Source organism: Dermacentor silvarum, chromosome 4, assembly GCF_013339745.2.
Source record: "Dermacentor silvarum isolate Dsil-2018 chromosome 4, BIME_Dsil_1.4, whole genome shotgun sequence".
NCBI classification, from domain to species: Eukaryota; Metazoa; Arthropoda; class Arachnida; order Ixodida; family Ixodidae; genus Dermacentor; species Dermacentor silvarum.
In genome coordinates this window covers 112,289,638-112,313,035 of record NC_051157.2, presented here as the reverse complement: position 1 = coordinate 112,313,035, position 23,398 = coordinate 112,289,638, and the positions used below count along the sequence as shown (strand labels likewise).

The 23,398-nt window shown below is 46.9% G+C and overlaps 1 protein-coding gene across 1 annotated transcript in view; it reads left to right on the top strand.

The window, feature by feature from the left end:
- The window catches only part of LOC119450504 (exosome complex component MTR3), a 50,304-nt gene that overhangs the window by 13,119 nt on the left and 13,787 nt on the right, over positions 1-23,398 (top strand). The window contains exons 5-7 of the mRNA XM_037713982.2: positions 4,581-4,641; positions 4,750-4,835; positions 8,959-9,018. Of these exons, the coding sequence (XP_037569910.1) occupies positions 4,581-4,641; positions 4,750-4,835; positions 8,959-9,018 (207 nt within the window). The remainder of the gene's footprint in view (positions 1-4,580; positions 4,642-4,749; positions 4,836-8,958; positions 9,019-23,398) is intronic.

The following is a 23,398-nucleotide window of genomic DNA, read 5'->3' as shown; positions in this document are numbered from 1 at the left end:
AAAAGAAGTTTAAGACACATTGGGCAAGGCAGCAGCAGCAGGAAACGGTTATCATTACGATAACACGGAGCAGGAAAGTACCTACTAACCTGTATCGCAAGGCAAAGCGGATTACTGAGCATGCTGCTATCTCTGCTGCTGACAAGCCCACTGCTGTGAAATGAGCTTGCCCGTAGATTTAAAGGCTCCGAAGTGATCACGGGAACCGACGTCACTCGGCGATGATTCCACGTGGACGCTATGATGAAAGGGGGCGTTGTTTCCTCGATCCAGCAGCGATCGTCCACAGGTGCTGATAACCAGCCCTCGTTAGGCCAGCCAGACGAGGTGATGTCATCGTTCCGAGCCATCCCCGGGAAGACGGTGCACACCGCAGGACATTCACCCAGAAGAAGTGCCAAGACCTGTATCGCAAGGCAAAGCGGATTACTGAGCATGCTGCTATCTCTGCTGCTGACAAGCCCACTGCTGTGAAATGAGCTTGCCCGTAGATTTAAAGGCTCCGAAGTGATCACGGGAACCGACGTCACTCGGCGATGATTCCACGTGGACGCTATGATGAAAGGGGGCGTTGTTTCCTCGATCCAGCAGCGATCGTCCACAGGTGCTGATAACCAGCCCTCGTTAGGCCAGCCAGACGAGGTGACGTCATCGTTCCGAGCCATCCCCGGGAAGACGGTGCACACCGCAGGACATTCACCCAGAAGAAGTGCCAAGACCTGTATCGCAAGGCAAAGCGGATTACTGAGCATGCTGCTATCTCTGCTGCTGACAAGCCCACTGAATTACATTCCAGATCTGTCAAATGGTGCATTTTGTGGATGTGAATTATAGCATAAAAGAGAGAAGGATGAACGAAAGACAGGATTGTTAACCAGGACTGAGCGCAGTTTGCTACACTGCACTGGGGAAGGGAAAGGGGAGGAAAATATTAAAAGAAGAGAAAGTGCACTGTTGACGTCACCGAAGTTGTGAAAATCCTCTGCTATGTATAGCAGATGGTCACTCAGTCCAGTAGCCTTCAGAAATTGTAACAGTGGTTTTGTGGCCTTCTGCAGCTGTGATATGCAAGACCATGGTCCTAAGATCTTGTCCAACGAGAAAGGTATTCTGTCTAGCTTGTTTAGAGCTGTACAGAGGCCTAGCCTTTCATTTTCAAAGGACGGAAAGTATCACAGAAGGTGTTCTATAGTTTCTTTGCCACCACAGGCATGACATTCAACATTGTCATTCATTCCTAATAAAAATGAGTATGCAGTGGTGAATGCAACGCCCAAGCGTAAGCAACACAGTACTGTCTCTACACTTTGGGTAAGACCAGCTAAGAGGTACAGAAGCTACATAGAAGGGTCGAGTGAATGCAACCGCTGGTGGTTGAAGTCAGGTGGTGCCACTTCTGCAACATCAAATCATGCACTCGCTATGGGTCCTGGGCTGCCTCCATCCTTGATTAAGGTATAGAAACAAGGTTTGTTCCTTGATGTGCTTTCCTAGCAACTTCATTGGCAAGGTCATTGGCAGAAATACCGCCTTGACCCGGCAACCACTGAAATACAATGTGCCCTTTCGCGATTACGTACTGGTACATTTCTCGTATCGGCAACATGAGTTGTTCACAGGCCTTGCAACAAAAGACACCGTAGGGCCGTCTTTGAGTCGCAGAATATCGCCCATTGATCAGCAGTGCCTCGGAGGGCAAGAAGCTTCGAACACGTCGATGTTGTGATGTGAGAGATCTTGCATTTGATGCTGATTGATCTTGACGCAGTAACCTCTTCGCCGGCAAAGCTGGTCTGAGTAGAAAAGAATCCACGTATATGTGGACTCGGTCAAAGTAGCATAGCTGCCAACTTTTATGATTTTATTTTGTAATTCCAGATTTTAGAGCTTGTTTAAGACTGCTGTACAGGTGCTAGTTGTTTCATGAATTTTTATTCGCGTGTAGCTTCCGGCAGAATTTATGTAAAAAAATACAAATACAGTCACTGACCGATTTTCACAGATGGATTTACAGACCCATTCGATGCCACACGTGCCACCCACTCCACTGAACCCATGCATAATGGCAACCTTATTTTTTGATCACTGTTATGTGAATATTTTATGAATAAACTTCACGAATATTTCCATCTGTGATGCAGGTCATTCTAGCTGTGAATACAGAGGAGTAGGTCTGTTTACAGCGTTCCTACAGAAAAACAGCTTTGGATGATTTAAATAAGTAGTCCACTTTGTGAGTACTAAAGCAGTATTTAGTATGCTGAACTAAAATTTAGTATTTTGGAGCTTCGAATAGTATCTCTCAAGCCTTAAAGTTGACAGATTTAAAGTAGAAAACCTGCTTATAATCCAGAATTCTGACAGAACCCACTTAATCATAATCACGTTGGAACTTGATGCGTCAAAGGGCCTCTCACCAGGTTTTAGCATAGCAAACAAACATTCCAGTGGGTAGGTCATGCAGCAGCAGTGTGGTCTGCAAAATGTTACGCAAGTGTACACCACACAAAAACAGTCAAAAGTTTAAATTAAATTTCATGTGCTCTTCTCCGAGCCAGCAATGACAGGGAGACTGTCACACATCTCCCCTGCAGCATCACAGTTCCCACTCGCAACTTTAGAAATCAGAATTCACTGCAGGTGGGCAAAGCAGTGTTTGCTATAAGCGAAATAAAAAGGGAGATTCTTATAGCTTAAATTTGACGTGCACTTCCGAGGTAATGGGAGAAGGTCTCTGCTGCAGGAAAGGTAGGTTGCACCATTGCCTTGCAACATTTCCTTTGCTTCTGTGTCCTCTATTAGGAGACATCATTGAAAAATTGTGATATAACACACTATGTAAGGCACCTTTCAACTTCTAGTGCATGACAAAATTCTCAATGGAGCTTGGTGAGGGGCTGTTTGAATAAGGACGTTTAGTTAAGGATTTGGTGCATGTTTGATGAGCTCAGACTTCATACTGTTGACTACGGAGTCGGTAGCTATGCAATGGCGCAAGAAAAACCTGATAATAGTTTTGTGTCAGTGCTCCTACCGAAAGTCAGTTTGTACAGGTCTGTGATGAAAGGAATTTAAAAACTTAATAGAAGCAAAAATACTGCTAGGTTGGTACTGAAATAAGATAACAAATACAAGTTATTTCCATACTTTTAAGGTTTATTTATTGCTCATAACAACATTATAAAGGAAAGAAAAACATTTTTATCTGGTGAGAAAAGTGAACGTGTTTGGTTTTCAGTCGTGAAGTTGGCCCATGGTTTACTTGTGAGCTCGCAAATAATGATATTTGCCTGGCTGCTACTGTCATCTTGCTCCCTTCCCTGCTGTATGCCATTGCTTACTCCTTTGGCTGTTTACAGCGTTCCTACAGAAAAACAGCTTTGGATGATTTAAATAAGTAGTCCACTTTGTGAGTACTAAAGCAGTATTTAGTATGCTGAACTAAAATTTAGTATTTTGGAGCTTCGAATAGTATCTCTCAAGCCTTAAAGTTGACAGATTTAAAGTAGAAAACCTGCTTATAATCCAGAATTCTGACAGAACCCACTTAATCATAATCACGTTGGAACTTGATGCGTCAAAGGGCCTCTCACCAGGTTTTAGCATAGCAAACAAACATTCCAGTGGGTAGGTCATGCAGCAGCAGTGTGGTCTGCAAAATGTTACGCAAGTGTACACCACACAAAAACAGTCAAAAGTTTAAATTAAATTTCATGTGCTCTTCTCCGAGCCAGCAATGACAGGGAGACTGTCACACATCTCCCCTGCAGCATCACAGTTCCCACTCGCAACTTTAGAAATCAGAATTCACTGCAGGTGGGCAAAGCAGTGTTTGCTATAAGCGAAATAAAAAGGGAGATTCTTATAGCTTAAATTTGACGTGCACTTCCGAGGTAATGGGAGAAGGTCTCTGCTGCAGGAAAGGTAGGTCGCACCATTGCCTTGCAACATTTCCTTTGCTTCTGTGTCCTCTATTAGGAGACATCATTGAAAAATTGTGATATAACACACTATGTAAGGCACCTTTCAACTTCTAGTGCATGACAAAATTCTCAATGGAGCTTGGTGAGGGGCTGTTTGAATAAGGACGTTTAGTTAAGGTTTGGTGCATGTTTGATGAGCTCAGACTTCATACTGTTGACTACGGAGTCGGTAGCTATGCAATGGCGCAAGAAAAACCTGATAATAGTTTTGTGTCAGTGCTCCTACTGAAAGTCAGTTTGTACAGGTCTGTGATGAAAGGAATTTAAAAACTTAATAGAAGCAAAAATACTGCTAGGTTGGTACTGAAATAAGATAACAAATACAAGTTATTTCCATACTTTTAAGGTTTATTTATTGCTCATAACAACATTATAAAGGAAAGAAAAACATTTTTATCTGGTGAGAAAAGTGAACGTGTTTGGTTTTCAGTCGTGAAGTTGGCCCATGGTTTACTTGTGAGCTCGCAAATAATGATATTTGCCTGGCTGCTACTGTCATCTTGCTCCCTTCCCTGCTGTATGCCATTGCTTACTCCTTTGGCGTTTTCAAAATTTACCGTGACACTGGAGTGACCATTTCCCTCCTTTCCTTGGCAGCACAAGTTCCCAAAATCAACTGTCGACGTGTTTGTCCTTGTGATTGAAAATGACGGCGGAGGTAAGGACCTATCTGCTAGACTGTGCTGCGCAGTGCTCCCAACAGGTTTTGTTCTTTGAGCTGTGTGAACTTGAATTAACTTGGAATACCTTTTCCCTCTGCATTCAGCCCTGGCTTGTGCAATAACAACGGCAGGACTTGCGCTGGCAGATGCTGGTATTGACATGTACGATGTTGTCGTGGGCTGCAGCTTGGTGAGTGGTTTTACTTGCTTTCACATTTCCTTGCAGTTGTGTGCATTAGTGTTAAATGCGTGTCTGTGTTCTTCTGCTGGCTTCGTGATTTAGAATAGGTCGCGATTCTCACGACAGTGCACGCAGTTAACTATCTTAGCTGCTATTTTGTACTCTGTAACTATTTAAAGGATAATTTTAAATGTTTGGTCTGCATTTAAGAGGCAATGCATGTGTCTGGTTATATTTGGTGGATGTCATGAATTTTACATTGCAAACCTATGTTAGAGCGATAAGGGATTTTGTATAAAGAAGTTTAAACTCAATTTCAGCCATTGAGCGTCTTATAATGTACGCTAATGTTTTGCCATAAACACATTTTTAGGTTGCGCCTATGTGAACAAGCATGCTGTTTCAGGCAGCACTTGTTAGCACTGTGTCTATCGGCACCTACTCCAGTAGCCAGGCGCAAGCGAGGAATTCAGCTTGGCATCAGCATCCGTCTGCAGGGTTACAAAACCTGGGCAGTGGCATTAGCAACACAATCAGTTTCTGGACAGCACTGTCACAAGTATCTTAGCCAAATATTATCCTTGCATTGCAGCTGAACACTCACAATTTTGCTGCAAGGACTGCCTGTCTGGGCCACAAGCTTGATCCCACAGAGTAGGATTTCTTGTTGACCTAGTTACACATATTCATCTTGAGAAAGATTAAGCATAGTAAAATAAAATAGCAACATAGACACAAGAAACGATGCAAATAAGACGAGTGCCCCATTTTGTATCTTCCCTTGTATCTGTTCTTTTGTGCCTTAATTGATTCCCCAGAATGCTGAATTTGCACTGGCATCATTTTTGTGGTAGTAAATTAAGAAAGTAAACGCTGAAGCCTAATCACATGGCTTACATTATCTTGTCTTCCTACAGCCTTCATGCATCTGTGACCATCTGCTTTCTGTCTTCATTACGGCCAAAATGGTCACAATTTGGCCACTTTTAGTTTAGCTGTCATCAGTATGCAGTTATAAGAGCTGGGAAATAGGATAATTCCTTGTCACAGTACTGCCTCTACTTATGAAGGCCCAGCTAGTCTCTGTAGTCTGCATTCCACATGTAGAGTCAGAGTTTATGAGGCAGATGGCAATGAATGCTCATGTATGGTGTGCCCATCCAAACACCAAGCAGATGCTGTGTATGTTACTTGACAGTTGCAAACAGTTGATCAAGGACATTGAATTTTTTTTTTTTCATGTGACTGCTGGAATGATCACTGAAATGTAACCTTTAGGTTGCATTGTTTCAACCAGTCATAATGCAGAGTAATTTGTAGAAGTTCCCCTAAATTATTGAAATGACAAGTTTATTGCATGATTAAAAATTTTGTCTGTAGGTAGTTTTGCCTGTACTATTTTTCCCTAACCAGGATTGACAAGATGGGATATAGGTGGTTTTTAAAACGCACTTCACTTCGGTTACTGTGACATTTCATCTAACTACTTGCAACTCATGTGAATCTTCATGAAAGAATGATGTTAGATCTGTCATTGAAAAATTTGCCTTTACTTCCAACTTATATGTATTGGCAAGTGCTCATATTGAAGTATTGCAGTGGTGTGCATTGGACATCGGGTTGAGGATGGGAACACTTATTGATTTCGTCAACTTTGCTGCAAGCCTTAAAGTCTCCTTGCTGCTGGTTGCTGCTCAGGTGTATCTACTTCAACGATATTTCCCCCTTAGAATGACTGAAAGTTGAGCAAGTTCGCAGGGATTCATGTTACTCTTTAAGCTCATGCTATAGGCAGGCAGGCTAACACAGACTCAAGAAGAATCGATGCTTGTGTTTTTTCGTTCCTCCTTGTGTCCATGTTTCCAGGCCTGCCTGTAACATGAGTACATCTTGACTGGTCATTGGGGGTTGATGAGGCAGGCAGCATTAGATGGCAGCATTGAGTTCCTTAATTTACTGTATTTACTCGATTGTAACGCGAGTTCTTTTCCAGATTTTTGCTACTTGAAAGTCGATCCTCGCGTTACAGTCGAATACCGAAATTCAAGTTGTCTAAAAAGTTTAATGGTGCACCCAATTCTGACCAACGAGTGAACTGTGCGAGTGAAAGCACGCGAGTGACGCGCGCTTTCACGAAGAGCGAACGCACGGTGGAGAGCAAATGCACCGTCTCCGTTTCGCAAAAGGCCGTTGTGGGATGAGAGGGAGGGAGGGAGAAGAGGCAACGTTTAGCTGCGGCACCAAATGCATATCTTGCGACCGAGCGCAAGGGGAACTGGCGACTCAATCACCCACGCGAAAGGGGGAAAGCAGGAGGGAGGAGGCTTCTGCTCTGCCAGCAACGGCGTACTTGTACTTTGCGCGATTGAGGGCTGTCGCGCGCGCTATACAGTGTAGACCGCTTATAACGTAAGTCGCGGGAGTCGCGAATATCCGCACTATAACCGGTACCACACTATAACCAAAGCAACAATTTTCAAGGCCCGCACATATGCAAAACATGTGCACCGAGCTGCCACGCATATGCGACAGTCGAGGAATGCGGCTAGAACGTTTGCATTCAATTTACAGTCGAATCTCGTTAATTCGAACCAAATCACGCAGCGGCGCCTCCGACCGGCATTGCTCCGGCACCGCCATAGAGTAAAAGCTTAGGGGAGACCCCTTAATGTCGCGCCGAATGAAAAAAAAAAAAACGCGGCGGACATTTCACTCTCTCTCAAATGGCAAGGTTGCCGACTCTGCGTTGCGCCGGAACATGCGTGTACGTGCCGACGTCTCAGCCATGCTACCGTAGCCACGTGTATGAAACCTTCTTTGCCCTTTAAGCTTCCTGTACTTTCTAGTCACGTATTGACCTTGCACGCTGCGGCTACGGCGCAGAGGGAAGCAGCGGCGCTGTCCCAGGCCGGCCAACAAAACTGCCCGCGCCGGTAGACTACGCTTCCTGATTACGGCAGAAAACGAAACTTCGGGGAGCTGGCGCCGGGCCGGCTGGAGCGGCGGCGCCTGCAAGGCGGCGAGCGCGCACGGTGACAGTCGAAAGTGAGGGAGCTACGAGGGAGGGCGAGGGGAGCCACCGAAGCGGCGGAGTTGCCGAGGCGAAATCTGCTTCCCTGCTGCCCTCCTTCCTCACATTCCACGGTCTCAGCGTGCGCCCTTTGTCGTGCTGTGCCGGCGCCGCCCGCTTCCTGAAGTTTCATTTACTGCCGTTATCGTGAAGCGAGCGTTGGATGGGGTTGGCAGTTTCGCGGCCCTCGCTCGCTATGCGCGCCGTGATATTTCACGACTCGCACTCAAGATTCTGGTTTTAGCCTCACTGGCTGTTCGTTCGCACCACGTGCCCTTCTCCTCCACTTCGTCTCTCTTTCTTCCTCGAGCACTCCTTGGGGCGCCCGTTTGAGGGTAGCGTTCGCCGTCTCCGCTGACTTCCGTACTCCCAGGCAGCCGCACTGTAACCGGTATTACGATTCCCGCAACTGCACAATAAGCGATATGTGTATACATGGAGTGCTATGGAAAAATTAACGAGAGTCTGAAAAGACCGCACTATATCCGGTCCTGCACTGTAAGCGGTTACGCTATAAGTGGTCTATACTGTATCTTGAAAGCGATCTCCACACGGCTTTGACCTTTGTATGCGCTGTGCTTTCGCCGCACAATTTCCATTGAAGCGATAGACCACACGAGCTTTTGCTTGCTTACACCAGCGTTTTGACAGTGGTTGTCTGCGGTCGCCAAGTGTGATCTATTCATGTTTGCTTGTGTGCACTGACACCATCCTTGTTAATTCATCCTTACTCCGTATAGCTCGCTACTAATTTGCTATCGCAATTGATCTTTCGCCTTGCGGGGCGAAACTGCGACTCGCTTTACTTTAGCGGTTTTCTTTATTTCTTTTTTTTTTTTTTTGCTGAACGCAACAAAAAGTCACCCATCGCGTTAATTTCGCGGTTTTATTTTTTCTTGATAGACGCAATGAAAAGTCACCCCTCGCGTTACAATCGCGGTCACGCTACAATCGAGTAAATACAGTACCTATTGCAGTGAACCCTTTTTATTGCTGTTCACCGATATTGACATGCAGGTCAGGCCATAGTGGTTTACTTGTTCATTTTGTTGATGCCCACAGCGTCAAGATGGCAGCACTTGCCTGATTGATCCAACTTACAACGAAGAAGTGGCACCTGTGGTGAGAAATATTTCAGTTTTTTTTTGGGTGGCAGTATACTCATAAATCAAATGGAAAGCTGTATAATAAGGCACCTGCATATACAGTTGCTGAAAAATTTTTGTAATACAAAGGAAGTCGCAAAATTGTCTGAATAATTGAGCAGTCGAAAAAAAAATTAGTTTCAAGGGTAAAACAGTTTTGATCCTTTTTATAATGCCAGCAGCATGGAAATTTCATTTACAGAGTTTTTCTCAGTGTTGTGCATCAGTGAAGTAATATCAGCTTGAAATTTTATGATGATTCAAGCTGTGGAAGTGATTTGTGTGTCATCATGAAGCGCAGATACTGTGATTTTGACGGCATCATGACATCAGCACATTCGGCTGTGTTGCTCACATTTGGTTCAGAGCTTTGTGCCTGCATGCAAGCTTTACCCATTTGGTCCATAAAGGGCAGTACTTGCAAGCCAATCTCCAACAAACCTGAACTCAATCTAGCCCGTGCACGTGATCTCAGGCCCTATCACTGATGAGCCATTCGTACGAACATATTAGTGGCAAGCTTATCACAACGGCTCACTGCCTGCCATTACACCGGCTAGCAGCGAATTTTCTTTACGGTCACGCTACCAAGGCCCTTAGGCCTAATGAGCGCTGGGTGTCCTTTGATGTCTGCTATCAATGTTGCGGTTTGGTGTGCAGTAAACACAGATCTATTCGAAGCAGCCTTTGAACCGAACAACGGTATCACCAACATAGGAGAGAGTATGGGGACAATCTAAATGTCGTGATTTCGTTTGTTGGAAGCCATTTTTTGCAACATCGCATGCGTGAATCTTGTCCGAAAAAGCGATTGAAGCACCATTCGTATGGCATCCACAATTTCATTCGTAATACATTGCTTATATGAAAAAGATGGAGGTGCCACTAGGATGTCCGAATAGGCCTGAAAAATCAGGTGTTCTGAAAATCTGTTGCCAACGGTACTCCTGCAGCCACTTTAAAGCACTGCATCTGTTATAAGTACAGTTGTCCACTTATAATGACCCCAGATATAACGATCTGTCGGTTATAATGACCACATTTCAGTGCAATTACAATTTTCCGACTCTCCTTATGGAAACTGCTTTCAGATATAATGAAAATTTTTTTTAATCGCTGTACTAATACAACGAACGCTTCGAACCTGGTCACGGAAAAAAACGGGCACACGGGAAGTGCCAAAGCACGGAAGCGTGACCAAACTGGGCGCATGGCAGCGCGCGCCCCGCTTTAGTCCCACCGCGAGGATGATATGGCCTTCAAAATGAGCAAGCAACTGCCTCGCGCGGACTTCGAAAGCTGTGAAGAAGGTCACATGTTTTCAAGGCTCCAGGGCGGAAGCATGCCGCGTACAGCATAAACAGCATGGCATGGCAAGTGCGCCGGTGCGATATCGGATGCCACGGCAGCGTCACTCTCGTTTTTTGGGCAATTGTCCAAGTAGCACCATGTGCATTGTGCCTGTTTCAACAATTTAGAATGACCATCTATATCTTTGCGCCATGGGAACAACGGCTGCTCAAGTGTTCCTGTCGACACGGCCTGAGTCGGCAAGAACGTTGCACCACGCGCTGCTGCTATGCAATGTTGCAAAGGGTCGGCGGTCACTACGCTGTTATCAGGAGATCACGGTTCAGCAGCGCTTCATTTACGCTATTGCCGATTGCTGATAATGTTCATGGTGACGTTTTACCTTTCGAACATCGCATTCTTTCTTGCGCGAAGCAACATTTGCCGATGGCTGATAACGGTTCACGGTGGCATTTTACCTTTCAAACATGGCATTTTTTTTTTTTTGCACGAAGCGACATAGATAACGTAATTTTATGGCTCTTGTGCAGTTGGCGCGCAGTCGTAATGCCGAGACCATGATGTTCGAGACCTTCGCATGATCATGCCGCAGTACTTTCCGAAGTTTACGCTTCCGGCCAACAAAAACACTTTGCTCTTGTGTGCGGAATACAGTCATGTTCTGCTGGTACTAAAATATATCACAATCTCTCGAACTAGAAAATGTTGGCTGCGCTTGCAGTTTCAAAATGACATGTGGTCAGAACCGGGCGCTGTTTTGAGAGAGCTACACGACGCCGCATTTCGTTCTTTAGATGGACGCTTCTAACGGAAGTTTGCAGCTATGTGCGGGAACGCACCGGGAACAAGAATGGCGCTGAAAATCTGGTTTTTGGACCAAAGTGTTGTCGAATTGTAACTGCTGACGCTAGCTTCAGTGCTGTTAATTTTCTAGCATATTTAAGGGTGAGTCCATATATAACGATCTACTGATACAACGACCACTTCTTGCAGACTATCGAGTTCGATATAAACGGGTTCTTTTGTTTTCCTTATTACACGTTCTTGAATACAATACAGTCGACGTCCGATTTCCCGGACGCCCGAAATTCCGGACATGCCTGATTTCCCGGACTCATCTGTGGCACCGTCAAGTTCCCCATAGAGTCAATGTATTAAAAAGTCCGAAATTCCGGACGCTTATAGCCTTCGCCATCCGATTTCCCGGACTTTTTACTGTTAACCGCCGACCGAAAGTCACCACCGACGCCGCCATTTTGGCTGTTTTCATATCCTCGAACCCACCATACTCGCATCGCAGGTGTGGCCAGCAGCACCGCCGCATCGCGCCGCGGCTGCCGTAACCTCGAAACCGCACGTGTCAATCCGTTGCCAGCCGTAGCTTATCCAAGCAAACCTCACTGTGTTCGTTCGCGTGTTGTTTTGTCAGCTCTGCCAGCTCTGCGGTCGTGTCTGCGGTTGATGGTTTGCTGCTGCGCGCTATCTTCAGTGATCACGTTTCCTGACCTTCAGCATCCACCGAGTTCCTAGCTGTTTCGTGCTGCGCTTTTCGTCGAGCGGATTCGCCGTTTACAGCGATGGCACCGACTGCTCCTTCGTCTTCGTCCGCGCCTTCGAACGAACTGCCAACCGCGAACTGCCCTCCGTGGACGAACTGCCATCCGCGGACGTTGCCTTCGACGATCTGCGCGCTGCCGGCGTGTCGATTCCAGCCGGGATAACCTTTGAGGGCTTCGCCGACGCTGACAAAGACCTCGAGCTATGTGCGGAGTTGACCGATGACGAAATCATTCGTCAAGTTACGGAGGATTCCGACGACTCCGACACCGAGAACGAAGAGCCAGCTCCTACACAGCCAACGAGCTCGGAGTTGACGCGAGCACTGATGACACTGTCATCGGTGTACAGCGGCAACATGACGTTGACTGAAATTGAGGCAGACATGATCGCGGGCAAGCGGACCGTGCAAAATAAAATAAGCGACTTCTTTGCGCCCAAGTGCTGACCTATGAGGTAGCGCCGGCCACGTCGTATTTTTTTTTTTAAACGGCTCTTTTCAGAGCCACCTAAACGATGCATTGGCTAAATAGCAATGAGAATCTTGTACTCCGGCCGTGACCCTCTCTGTCAGCGAAAAATACCTACCAAAAAGGTGCGTTTTCACGTGCATTCGTTTTTCCGGACTGCCCGATTTCCCGGACGTTTTCGCGGTCCCTTGAGGGTCCGGGAAATCGGACGTCGACTGTACATAAAAATAGGCGGAACTGGTTAGGCCCATAGCCAAAGGCTAGTAGGGTGTCGAAACTAAAGTATGTAAATACAAGCTATAAATTTTACAAAGCAAACTGTAAATGATAAAGTCATTCATATTGAGAAAGAAAATAAACATGTAAAACAAGATGTGAACCGTAAATTATTATGTGAATCACACAGCATAAAAAAGTATGAGAATGGAATCGACATAACCTACAACATGGTCCTACGTACACTGAAACTATAATTGCTAGAATGTTAATAGATAATACAGTCAAATCTCAATAATTCGAACTCGAAGGGGCCCGAAAATTTGTTCGAATTAAAAGAAGTTCGAATTAAAGGAAGGACTTATTTTTGTAGTATTCGTGCCTCGGCTATAGCACGACGTACGAACGGTGCGAGTCGTGAAATGCGGCATGCAAGCACATATCGAGCGAGGGCCACGAAACTGCCCACACCGGCCAATGCTTGCTTTTCGATAACGGCAGAAAATGAAACTTCAGCAAGCGGGCGGCGCCAACACGGTGACGGGCGCGCGCGGAGATTGTTGAAGGTGAGGGAGGAGGGCGGCAGAGAAGCAGATTTGGCCTTGGCAACGCCGTCGCTTCGGTGGCACCCCTCGCCCTCCCTCTCAACTCCCTTGTAGCTCCCCCACCTTCGACTGTCTCCACGCGCGCCCGCCGCCCTGCCGGCGCCGCCACTCCCGCCTGCCTGGCGCCAGCTTAGCCCACTCCCCGAAGTTTCGTTTTCTGCCGTTATCGGGAAGTTGGCCAGACTGGGCCTCCTCTGCTGCTTTTTCCCTCTGCGCCGCAGCCAGCAGCGTTGGCTGTCGGCACGTACACGAGTGTTCTGGCGCGATGCTGAAACGGCGACCTTGCATTTGAGAGGGAAATTTCCGCCGCGTTGTTTTCGTTTCCTTCGTGCTGCGTTGAGGAGTCTCTCCTAAGCTTTTGCTCTATGGCGGTGTCGAAGCAATGTCAGTCGGAGGTACCGCCGCGTCATTTGGCCCGCTGCTGCGGGCATTGTTGGTGTGCCGTATGTTCAAATTAACCATTGCGAATGCTTTCGCGTTCGAATTACCGGGCGTTTTCGCCCATAGGAATACACATAACTTTCACGGGACCACAGCGTCAGTTCGAATAAACCGGAAGTTCAAATTAAGCGTGTTCCAACTAACGAGATTCAACTGCAGTAAAAATTTATGCATACCATGCATACCAAAATTATTTAAGTACTTGAAATAAGTCATCTAGGACAAAAACTTGTGTGGGTATTTAGGTTTAGCTGTTTTTCTTGAGCAAGCATTTTTAAGTGCACTTGAAAATTCTGTTGTTTCTTTTATGTGGCGTGGTGTCTTGTTCCAGACTTTCACTTCATTAAATTGCAGTAGTTTTTAGTAGGCAGAACGTTGAAATTGTGTAATGAGACGCATCTAATTAGGTAAGATGAAGAAGAAAAGGTTGATATATTAAAGGCGTTATTGTGTTCAATGACGCCATGGACAGTAACAGCAGTTTTATGTTGTCGTAAGACGTCGAAAGGTAAGATTTCCATTTCATGAAACAACGGTGCACTATGTTGGTCATGTCTAGTATTAGTTATTAATCTAAGTGCCCCCTTCTGTAGCTTCCGTATGGGTTCAAGGTATGTTTTAAACGTCCCTCCCCATGAATCGACGCAATAGGACAGGTGACAATGAAAAAAAAGCGACATAAAGAACTCGGAGAATATTAATCTTAAAAAAATTTCTAGCCATTAGCAGCATATTGCACCCAGACCCTAATTTAGTACATACTGAGTTGATATGACCTTGCCAGTTTAGGTGGCTGTCGAAAATTCCACCCAAATATTTGAAATCTTAGGTCTGCTCAAGCAGGCAGTTGTTTATTGTTAGGCGAAAGAATTCAATATTTAAAGGTCTGTAACAGGAGTGAAAAATTGTGTATTTAGTTTTCTTTACATTAATTGTTAGTTTGTTCACTGAGAACCACTCACAAATGTTTTTCAGTTCTGCATTCGTTTTATGTTCCAGTTCACTCATGTCAACTGGAACATAAACTTCCTTCTGTGTCCTCAGCTCATCCTCAGAACATCCTTCTGTATGAAAATTATTTTGCTTACCAGGGTGAGGTTCAAACTGATACTATTTAAAGGGGCCCTGACCCACCCCTCGGGGTTGGTGAAATAACATAGTCCACGGGTAGCATACGCTGCTGTGAACATCTCAGCCAAGTTTTGCTGTCGTACGCGGTGCCTGGAGCGGACCGCGAAGTCACCTTTCTCTCAAACGCTCTGGTTTCAACAGAAGCCATGATCCTCACTCTCTTCTGTGTGCTTTATTACGTAATAAAGCACATTCCAATACGCGGCTGCTATTGGTCTCGGCGGTCGGCTACACTGCGGCTGCCGTGGGGTGCCGCCACGAGTCCACTGGCTGCTCGCTGTGGGTGACCGCGTTTTGCTTACGTTTAGTACGTCGTAGGCACCAAAATCGAAAGTCCTGGTGTCTACGTAACATCCAAAATTAAATTTGAACAGCGCGCCACGGTGACATTACGAAGGCGGAGCGTTGTGGCCCCGGAGCGTTGTGGCCCCACCCCACTCCGCCATAGCCTTCGCAGTGCAAGGCATTGAACGAGGAAGGGGAGCACAGCGGAGGCCGTGTTTGATTGGCAATCAAACACGGTCTGCTGAACACATTGAAGTACTTCTTGCGGTAAGGTATTTCGGTAAAGTACTTCGATAAAAAGTGGTTCAGGGCCCCTGTAAAGAGGTCCTGAACCACCCCTCGAGCTAGGTGAAAAAGCACATTCCGCAGTTAGAATATGCTGTTGTGAACATCTCAGCCAAATTTTGCACTCGTGCGTGGCACGTCAAGCTCACAAGTGGAGCGCGAATAACACCTTTTTCTCAAACACTCTTTTTAACAAAAGCATTTTCCTCACCCTTGTCAGGGCTGCCATGTTTCGTCATATAGCAGATTTCCATTCACAGCTATTGGCCAATAGTTGACATCAATCAATCGGCCGTGCTCGCCTACGTAGGAATGAAACTTTGGCCACACAGCTTATTGGGGTGTCATAGCCGCCAGCTCTCGCTAATTTTGATCAGTCTGGAACTGTCAACTAGCCTCGAACTACACAAAACTAAAGCCCAGACTAAACATGCGCTATGCCTGTCATGTCTCATGATGAATAGTAGTATCATCCACAAGGGTCGTGCGCCAGTGCACGCTCACACCCAGACGCTCCTGGCTAGACATGCTTCTTATTGAGCTTCGTGTTGAGCACTACAAAGTGCACAATCTGTATTTGCCTACTATTCGTGCAGGGCAAAGCCAGTCCGCACTACGTAGCATGACCAGGCTGGGCACACTCCAGCCCTGCTGCGCGTTTACTGTTGCACATAGCCACACTTAGCTGTGCGTGCTGCATAGTGTAAATATTGTCGCCACCGTGGGGTGCCCCGACGGGTTTGCTTGTCTTAACGCCTATAGCGGGGCGGGGTATTACCACTCTATAGCCACTCGCGCGCCTTCGGAACGGAGGAGATTGAGGACAAATGGGAAAGGTAAATACTGCACTCTAAGTATCTACGCCGCTACTAGGTCTTTTTGAAAAATTATTTGAGTAAATAATTCCTGGGAGGTACCATACTCGTTCAAAGGTATTTTGGAGGCTTCAAAGAAATGTGGTTCAGGGCCTCTTTTAAGACTTTGAGCCATGACCAGTACGATGTAACATACAGAAGGGTAGTGGATTGGGTTAGTTATACAGTGTAGACCGCTTATAACGTAAGTTGCCGGAGTCGCGAATATCCGCACTATAAGCGGTACCGCACTATAACCAAAGCAACAATTTCCAAGGCCCGCACATATACAAAACATGTGCACCGAGCCGCCACGTGTATGCGACAGTCGAGAAATGCGGCTAGAACGTTTGCATTCAATTTACAGTCGTATCTCGTTATTTCGAACCAAATCACGTGGCGGCGCCTCTGACCGGCATTGCTCCAGCACCGCCATAGAGTAAAAGCTTAAAGGAGCCCCCAATGTCGCGCGCGAACAAAAAAGAAAAAGAAATAAAAACACGGCGGAAATTTCACCCTCTCTCAAATGGCAAGGTCGCCGATTCTGCGTTGCGCCGGAACATGCATGTACGTGCCGACGTCTCAGCCACGCTACCGTAGCCATGCATAAAAAATGGCAGTGAACACTTCTTTCTCCTTTATGCTTCCTGTACTTTTTAGTCACGTGTTGACCTTGCACGCTGCGGCTATGGCGCAGAGGGAAGCAGCGGCGCTGTCCCAGGCCGGCCAATGAAGCTGTCCACGCCGGCAAACGCCCGCTTCCCAATAATGGCAGAAAACGAAACTTCGGGGAGCTGGCGCCCGGCCGGCTGGAGCGGCGGCACCTGCGGGTGCGCACAGTGACAGTCGAAAGTGAGGGAGCTTCGAGGGAGGGCGAGGGGAGCCACCGAAGCGGCGGAGCTGCCGAGGCGTAAACCGCTTCCCTGCTGCCCTCCTTCCTCACATTCCACCGTCTCCGCACGCGCCCTTCGCCGTGCCGTGTCGGCACCACCCGATCCCTCCCTGAAGTTTCGTTTACTGCGGTTATCGTGAAGCGAGCCTTGGCCGGCGTTGGCAGTTTCGTGGCCCTCGCTCGCTATGCGCACCATGATATTTTCTCGCACTCAAGGTTCTGGTTTCAGCCTCACTGGCTGTTCGTTCGCACCACGTGCCCTTCTCCTCCACTTCGTCTCTCTTTCTTCCTCGAGCACTCCTTGGGGCACCCGTTTGAGGGGAGCGTTCGCCGTCTCCGCTGACTTCCGTACCCCCAGGGAGCCACACTGTAACCGGTATTTCGTTTCCCGCAACTGCACTATAAGCGATACGTGTATACATGGAGTGCTATGGGAAAATTAACGAGAGTCTGAAAAGACCGCACTATATCCGGTCCTGCACTATAAGCGGTTACGTTATAAGTGGTCTATACTGTAGTTAGTACGTCATGTTTAGTGTGGAGACTGGTAGCGCAAAGCAAAGGAACACTGGACAAGACAGGCAAAGAGGAGCACTACTTCTAACTGAGGTTTATTGTGTGAAGACACAAATATAAGTGCGTCGCAAAACAAAAACACACAAATCTGTTCATCGAAGGGATAACACAGGATAGTGAGAAAATGCTATGGAACCATGCTATAGCCTTATGCACACACTGGTACTTCCAAGGAAACTCATTTCCTTGTTCGTTAAGGACAGTTTACTACTCACATAGGATAAGCTCATTCACATATCATGCTCATGCATGTGTTTACCTGTGTTCGAGGACACCATAACAATATAGTACAGACGTAGAAACTACTGATACTGCTGGCGACGTTATCGGCACGCGGGCGAGCGTTGCTTGCGGCCAGTCACACTACGTCGTTTGCGCTGCACCAGCCGAAATGGCGTCCCCTCTATAATCCGACGCGAGTGCCACTGGCTGCTCTTCGGAGCATGCATAAAACGACCCCAAACCCACGCGCCTCTTTCAACGGCTGTCTGCGACTGTCGGCGAAGCGGCGTGGTCGCGTTTTAGAGTGTACGCCGCCGCCGAGCAAAGCTGTGCGGTTTTGCTGTGCGGTTCGCGCAACAACACCAGCGTGGCCAACGTGCTCCCACCCACTAGCACTCTCCCCATCCATGATGGCGCGGAGTTCTAATTATCATTTAAGGTGCGGATTCAGTGTGAATTAGTAGGGTGAGTTACATATTGCTCTCAATACATTGTTGGATGGACCGCGGCGGTTACTTCAAATTATCCAAAATTTCAAATTAACAAGTTGTGAATTAACGAGTTTTTACTGTATTTTTAATTTTCTTTGACCGATAACTGGGGTTTGTGTGGGTCAATTTTCAAAGTTCTTTTTGCTCTCTGTTCTATGACATGCTGAGAATAGGTCTAGAGCAAATACGGTAGAGCAAATTAATTTCAGGTGGCACTTTCTCACTGTCTATGAAAAACCATAACATGTCGTCCTCCGTCTGGTTCATAGCGTGTTTGATATTCTGCATTTATCAAGCAACTCCACAAGAATTGCAAACAGGATGGTAGCCCACATGTAGACTGATCAGCCAGTCTTACGCTGTACTTCAACTTCTTCCTTCCTGGTAGCAATGTTCCTGCTGGCTGCTCGGCGCACTGGCTTTAGTGGACACAAGCTCCCATAACGATCCCAAAGCTTCCTTTAAAGTTGAATAGGAACTGGCAAAATATTTAAAACCTGCTAAAGAAAGCTCTCGATCATTGCGTCTTAGTTCGCTTCAACGTTAAGCATGGTTGCTTTTTGGAGCAGTTGCAACAGTGATTCACACTACCGTATTTTCCAGTCTATAAGTCACACCTTTGTATAAGACGCACCCACCTCAAAACGGCAGTATTTCCCCCAAAAATGTGTATAAGTCACACCGGTGTAAAAGACGCACCTGTTTGTTCAGTAAGCCACTAAAAAAATTACAGCGACGTTTCACTTCGTGAACGTGGGTCACATGCAAGCATATGGGTGCCATATATGTCCTATATCACGGGTTCTCAAAATGGGTTCCGAAGGCCCCTGCTCGGGATTCCGCGAGCCACTGATAAATTTTCCGTGGTCCCGCGCTTGCCAATTAAGTAGCTAAAACGGCGAACAAGAGGTGTGCTCGATCCACAGAATTTCTATTACCCATGCCCGAGCGTCAAAAAGCACATCACAGTGCGTAATGGCAGTGCGCGAACTGCGCAGTAAATCCGCAAGCAGCTTGTAGCCACCCAATCTTCAAAAACGGGCAGCACGCCTAAGCTTTCGCACTCGAATCTCGGAGGCCGTAACTTACCAACATGCGCATTTCTCCCGTTTGTAGATAGGGTAGGTGCCCATAGCGTGCGCACTGACGTATACGTCGGAGGAATAAAAAATTAATGCGCAGAGCACCATAAATGTGTGCCACGAAAGAGCAAAAACGGCGCTTGCGTCCAAAAACGAAGCGGCGCAGTCCGCATTGCCATGGTCCTCAGCGGCAATCGTACGCGATACATGACTGACAGCAACGCCTGAATGCTTTGTGCTTATTTGTGCCCTCAAAGCCCTTATTGTTGCGTTAATTGCCGCGCGTACACCGCGTTGGCGGCTAGCCGCGTGCTTCCATAAGTGCGTAGTCGCTATCTGTGATCGCCTCGATAGCCACCACAGTTTCGTCCGCAGCGGTTGCGGCAAACAGTTGTTTCGTTTTGACTCGGTGCATGCGTCGGCTGCGTGCCTTCATAACTGCATAGTCGCCATCCATGATCGCGTCGATAGCGACTGCGGATTCGTGAGCAGCGGTTGCGGCAAGCAGTAGTTGCGCTTTGACTCAGTGCAAAAATGTCAAAGATTAAGAGCACCAGCTACATCGTGATGGACGGATGACTTGTTGGCGACCAGCTCCCTAGCGAAAAAATAACCGGATGTGCGCGCGGTAGTGAAAAGCGTGTCTGCAGATGCACGGCCGCGCTGCGTAAGGATGTTGCGAGGCCTTCGCCGCTGCTACCCCTTAATCAGTCATGAGATGACAAGAATTTCAGCTTCCTCACTGCTTTTGTGCAAAATAGAAAAGATTTGCTGATGCATTCAGTAAATAAAAGCGTGTTGACGTATTAAGCATTCATTTATTCTTTTCTTGATACTCTGGATAATTCGACATTAGTTTAATTAGGACATTCTAATTCGGTTAATTTGGGGGAGGGGGGTTCCTTGGCGCTTCATGGACCTTAGCAGGGTTCCCCGGAATGAACATGCTTGAGAACCCCTGTCCTATATGCAATGATACGGACACTCCAGCCGCATTCCTGCCGTTGTGGTTGCCGCGATGTACCGTACAAGGTCCAAGAGCGATGACATCTTCCCCGTGCGCCGTATGCTGTATGAGCGAGGGAAAGTGTGCGACGGTGATCCGAATCGCGCACAAGGGAGGAAAGCGGAAAGGCAGCGTGGCAGGGAGGGGCGGCTTGTGCTCGCAGCTGCATAGTTTGCGCAGCGGTGCGCGCCGTATCTTGAAAGCGATCTGTAGATGCGATGACTTTGGGGTCGGTCCACTCGCGGTTGGCCTGCCGCCGCTTGCGTTGCTGCTCCGTCCTTTTCGCACTGCGCTCGGGAACTCAATCACGAGAAGAACCCGTTACCTCAATAGCGCACACAGAACATGTAGCATTTAAGTCAGCCAGCGCGTTTCGTGTGGCCATTACATCAAAGCCGATTTTGTCAGCAGTTTTTTCGGGAAAAAAAGAACATACATAAGTCGCACCATTCTATAAGACGCACAGACGAAAAATTCAGAAAAAAGAATGTGTCCTTATACACCAGAAAATACGGTAAATGAAATTTGTGATTTCCGTCTGGTGCTTGGCTGGAATGTTTGGTAACAGCCAGTTTTCAAGTGCTGGCAGCCCTTTTCCAGTTGCCACTCAGCTCTGTATATTTAAGTAACCATGCAAGATATTGAAAGCCACAATAGCAACTGATAATGCGGCTGTATGGAGCAACCGCTTGTGCCTTGTCTTTTTCCATCTTAGGCAACGTGAGTGTTCATAGCATTACATGAAGCGCAACAGCTTATCGAAAACCATTGGGCATATGCATGCACACACTTCTAGATGTATTAGGAAACAGGAAAGTTGCAGTTGTTAGCACGTCCTGCCTGTTCTGTCATTGCTCCTTTGTCACCCTCCTGCACATTTGTCAGGTACCAGCCTTGAATAACCAGCATTTATGAGCCCAGTAACATTTGTCTACAAAATAGCATTATCCCTCAAGGAAAGCTCAAAAAGGCAGAAGAAGGAAGGTACTGTATCAGCATTCTATCCAGTAGACAGAAACTGTGATTGGTTCTTGGCAAAATGTAGATCGTTTTTCCCATTCTTGCTTGCACTGCCAGTGTTGACAAATTAACTGCAAGCAGGTCTAAGCACTGCACTAGATGCAATTAGTGTCATCAGAGTACAATTATTGATAGTTGCATTCGGCAGGCATAATGTAAACATGATTATGGAGGAGTCTGTGTGTCAAATGAAACGAAGAGATGGTGAGGATGTGCACAGCTGAACATATGCTGACCTCATGTTTCCATTTGCTATTAAAGCCGGTAGTGTGTGTATGATTGTGGTACTGCATAAGTCTACATGCGAAATTAGCCTATACAGTAGAACCCCGCTGTTACGTTCCCGGGTGCTGCGTTTTCCCGGCTGTTACGTCGTTTTCGGCCGATCCCGGCACAGCTCCCATAGAACCCAATGCATTGGTAACCCCGCTGTTACGTCACAACTGTGGGACCGTTCCCGCATCATACGTTGCGAACTGCCACACCGCGCCGGCCCGAGCGGCCATTTTGACTTTTCATGTTGCTTGGCTTGGTTGCTTGACGATGGCATTGGCCGCCCAAAGTGCCGGGGGCGACACTTAAAACGTATTTTCGGTTTCCGTCAGCAAAAGTATGGCCCTTGAGATCCGTGTTTGCTATCTAAAGATGGTGTCTATGACGCGTTGCGGCCCTAAAATTGGTTTTGGCTCATAGATGTTCCGCATAAAGTCCAAGGGCGATAACGCCGTCGCCGCGCGCCGCATGCTGTAGGAGTGAAAGCGTGCGAGGTGAGCCGACGATTGCGGCGCGCCTTCTTCCGTTGTGCTCAAGGCACCGGCGAGGGAGCGAGGGGGGAGTGATACCTGGCAGTGTTGTGCTCTGGCTTCAACTGCGTACTACGCAGCGGCGCGCGTGCCGTATCTTGAAAGCGATCTGCGTTGGGGGCAAAGTCTACGCAGTGTAGGTGCGTCGGCGGCTCGTAGCATTGTGCGTGCTGTGTGTTCTCTTTGCGTTGAAGTGATAGACAACAGCACGAAGGTCACTTCGCTCGCTTCTGCAGCGGTGCTTAAATTCCTCACCCCAGCGTTTCACAGCGCGTGTCCGCGCTCATTGAGTGAGATGTGTTCATGTTTAACTGGGCGCTGACACCATGTTTGTTAATTAGTTAATAAGCGAATGTTTACAAGTTTATACGGACAATAAAACTACTATTCTTACTTTGTATAGCTCATCGCAATCGATAGATACTTCGGCTGTCGGGCGAAACTACTTTTTGTCACACGTAAGAATTAAAATAATATTGTGTGCAGTTCAACACTACTCCCATTTCTCAATTTTTCCTGTTTCCCGGCTCTTACGTTCTTTTTTTACGGTCCCGTGAAAAACGTAACAGCGGGGTTCTACTGTACATTGCTCCTATGCTGGCAGATGTCTGAAATAATGCAACCCGTGTACAAGGCATTGTTGATTAGACTGTACTTCCATGACTATTGCCACAAGGTTACATTTGTCCACTGCTCGTTGACAGAGACTTGTGTTGCACAGCTGTGCCTTTGAAGTCTTGATGCGAGGACTTCTAACACCACAATAAATGAAATTGAACATGGCACCTACCGATAGTAAACAATCTTTATGACAAGCTATTTCTTTGGTGACCTGCACAGTCTGAAGATTCTTGTTTAATTTCCATCAATTCAATGTACTCTTCACACCAAGCTTCTGATGTGTCGATGAGGGTAGCTATAGGGGCTTGTTGGTATGTTATCTTCTATTTTGTTGTAGCGCAGGCTGAACGACAGGGACAACAGAAAGGCACATTTGACATACACACACACAGCGCTAGCTTTCAACAACAGATTTATTTCCAGTTCTCGTCACCATATATACCCTCAAAACGACATACAACACGTGTAAAAGTTTTCCAAGACGCATTT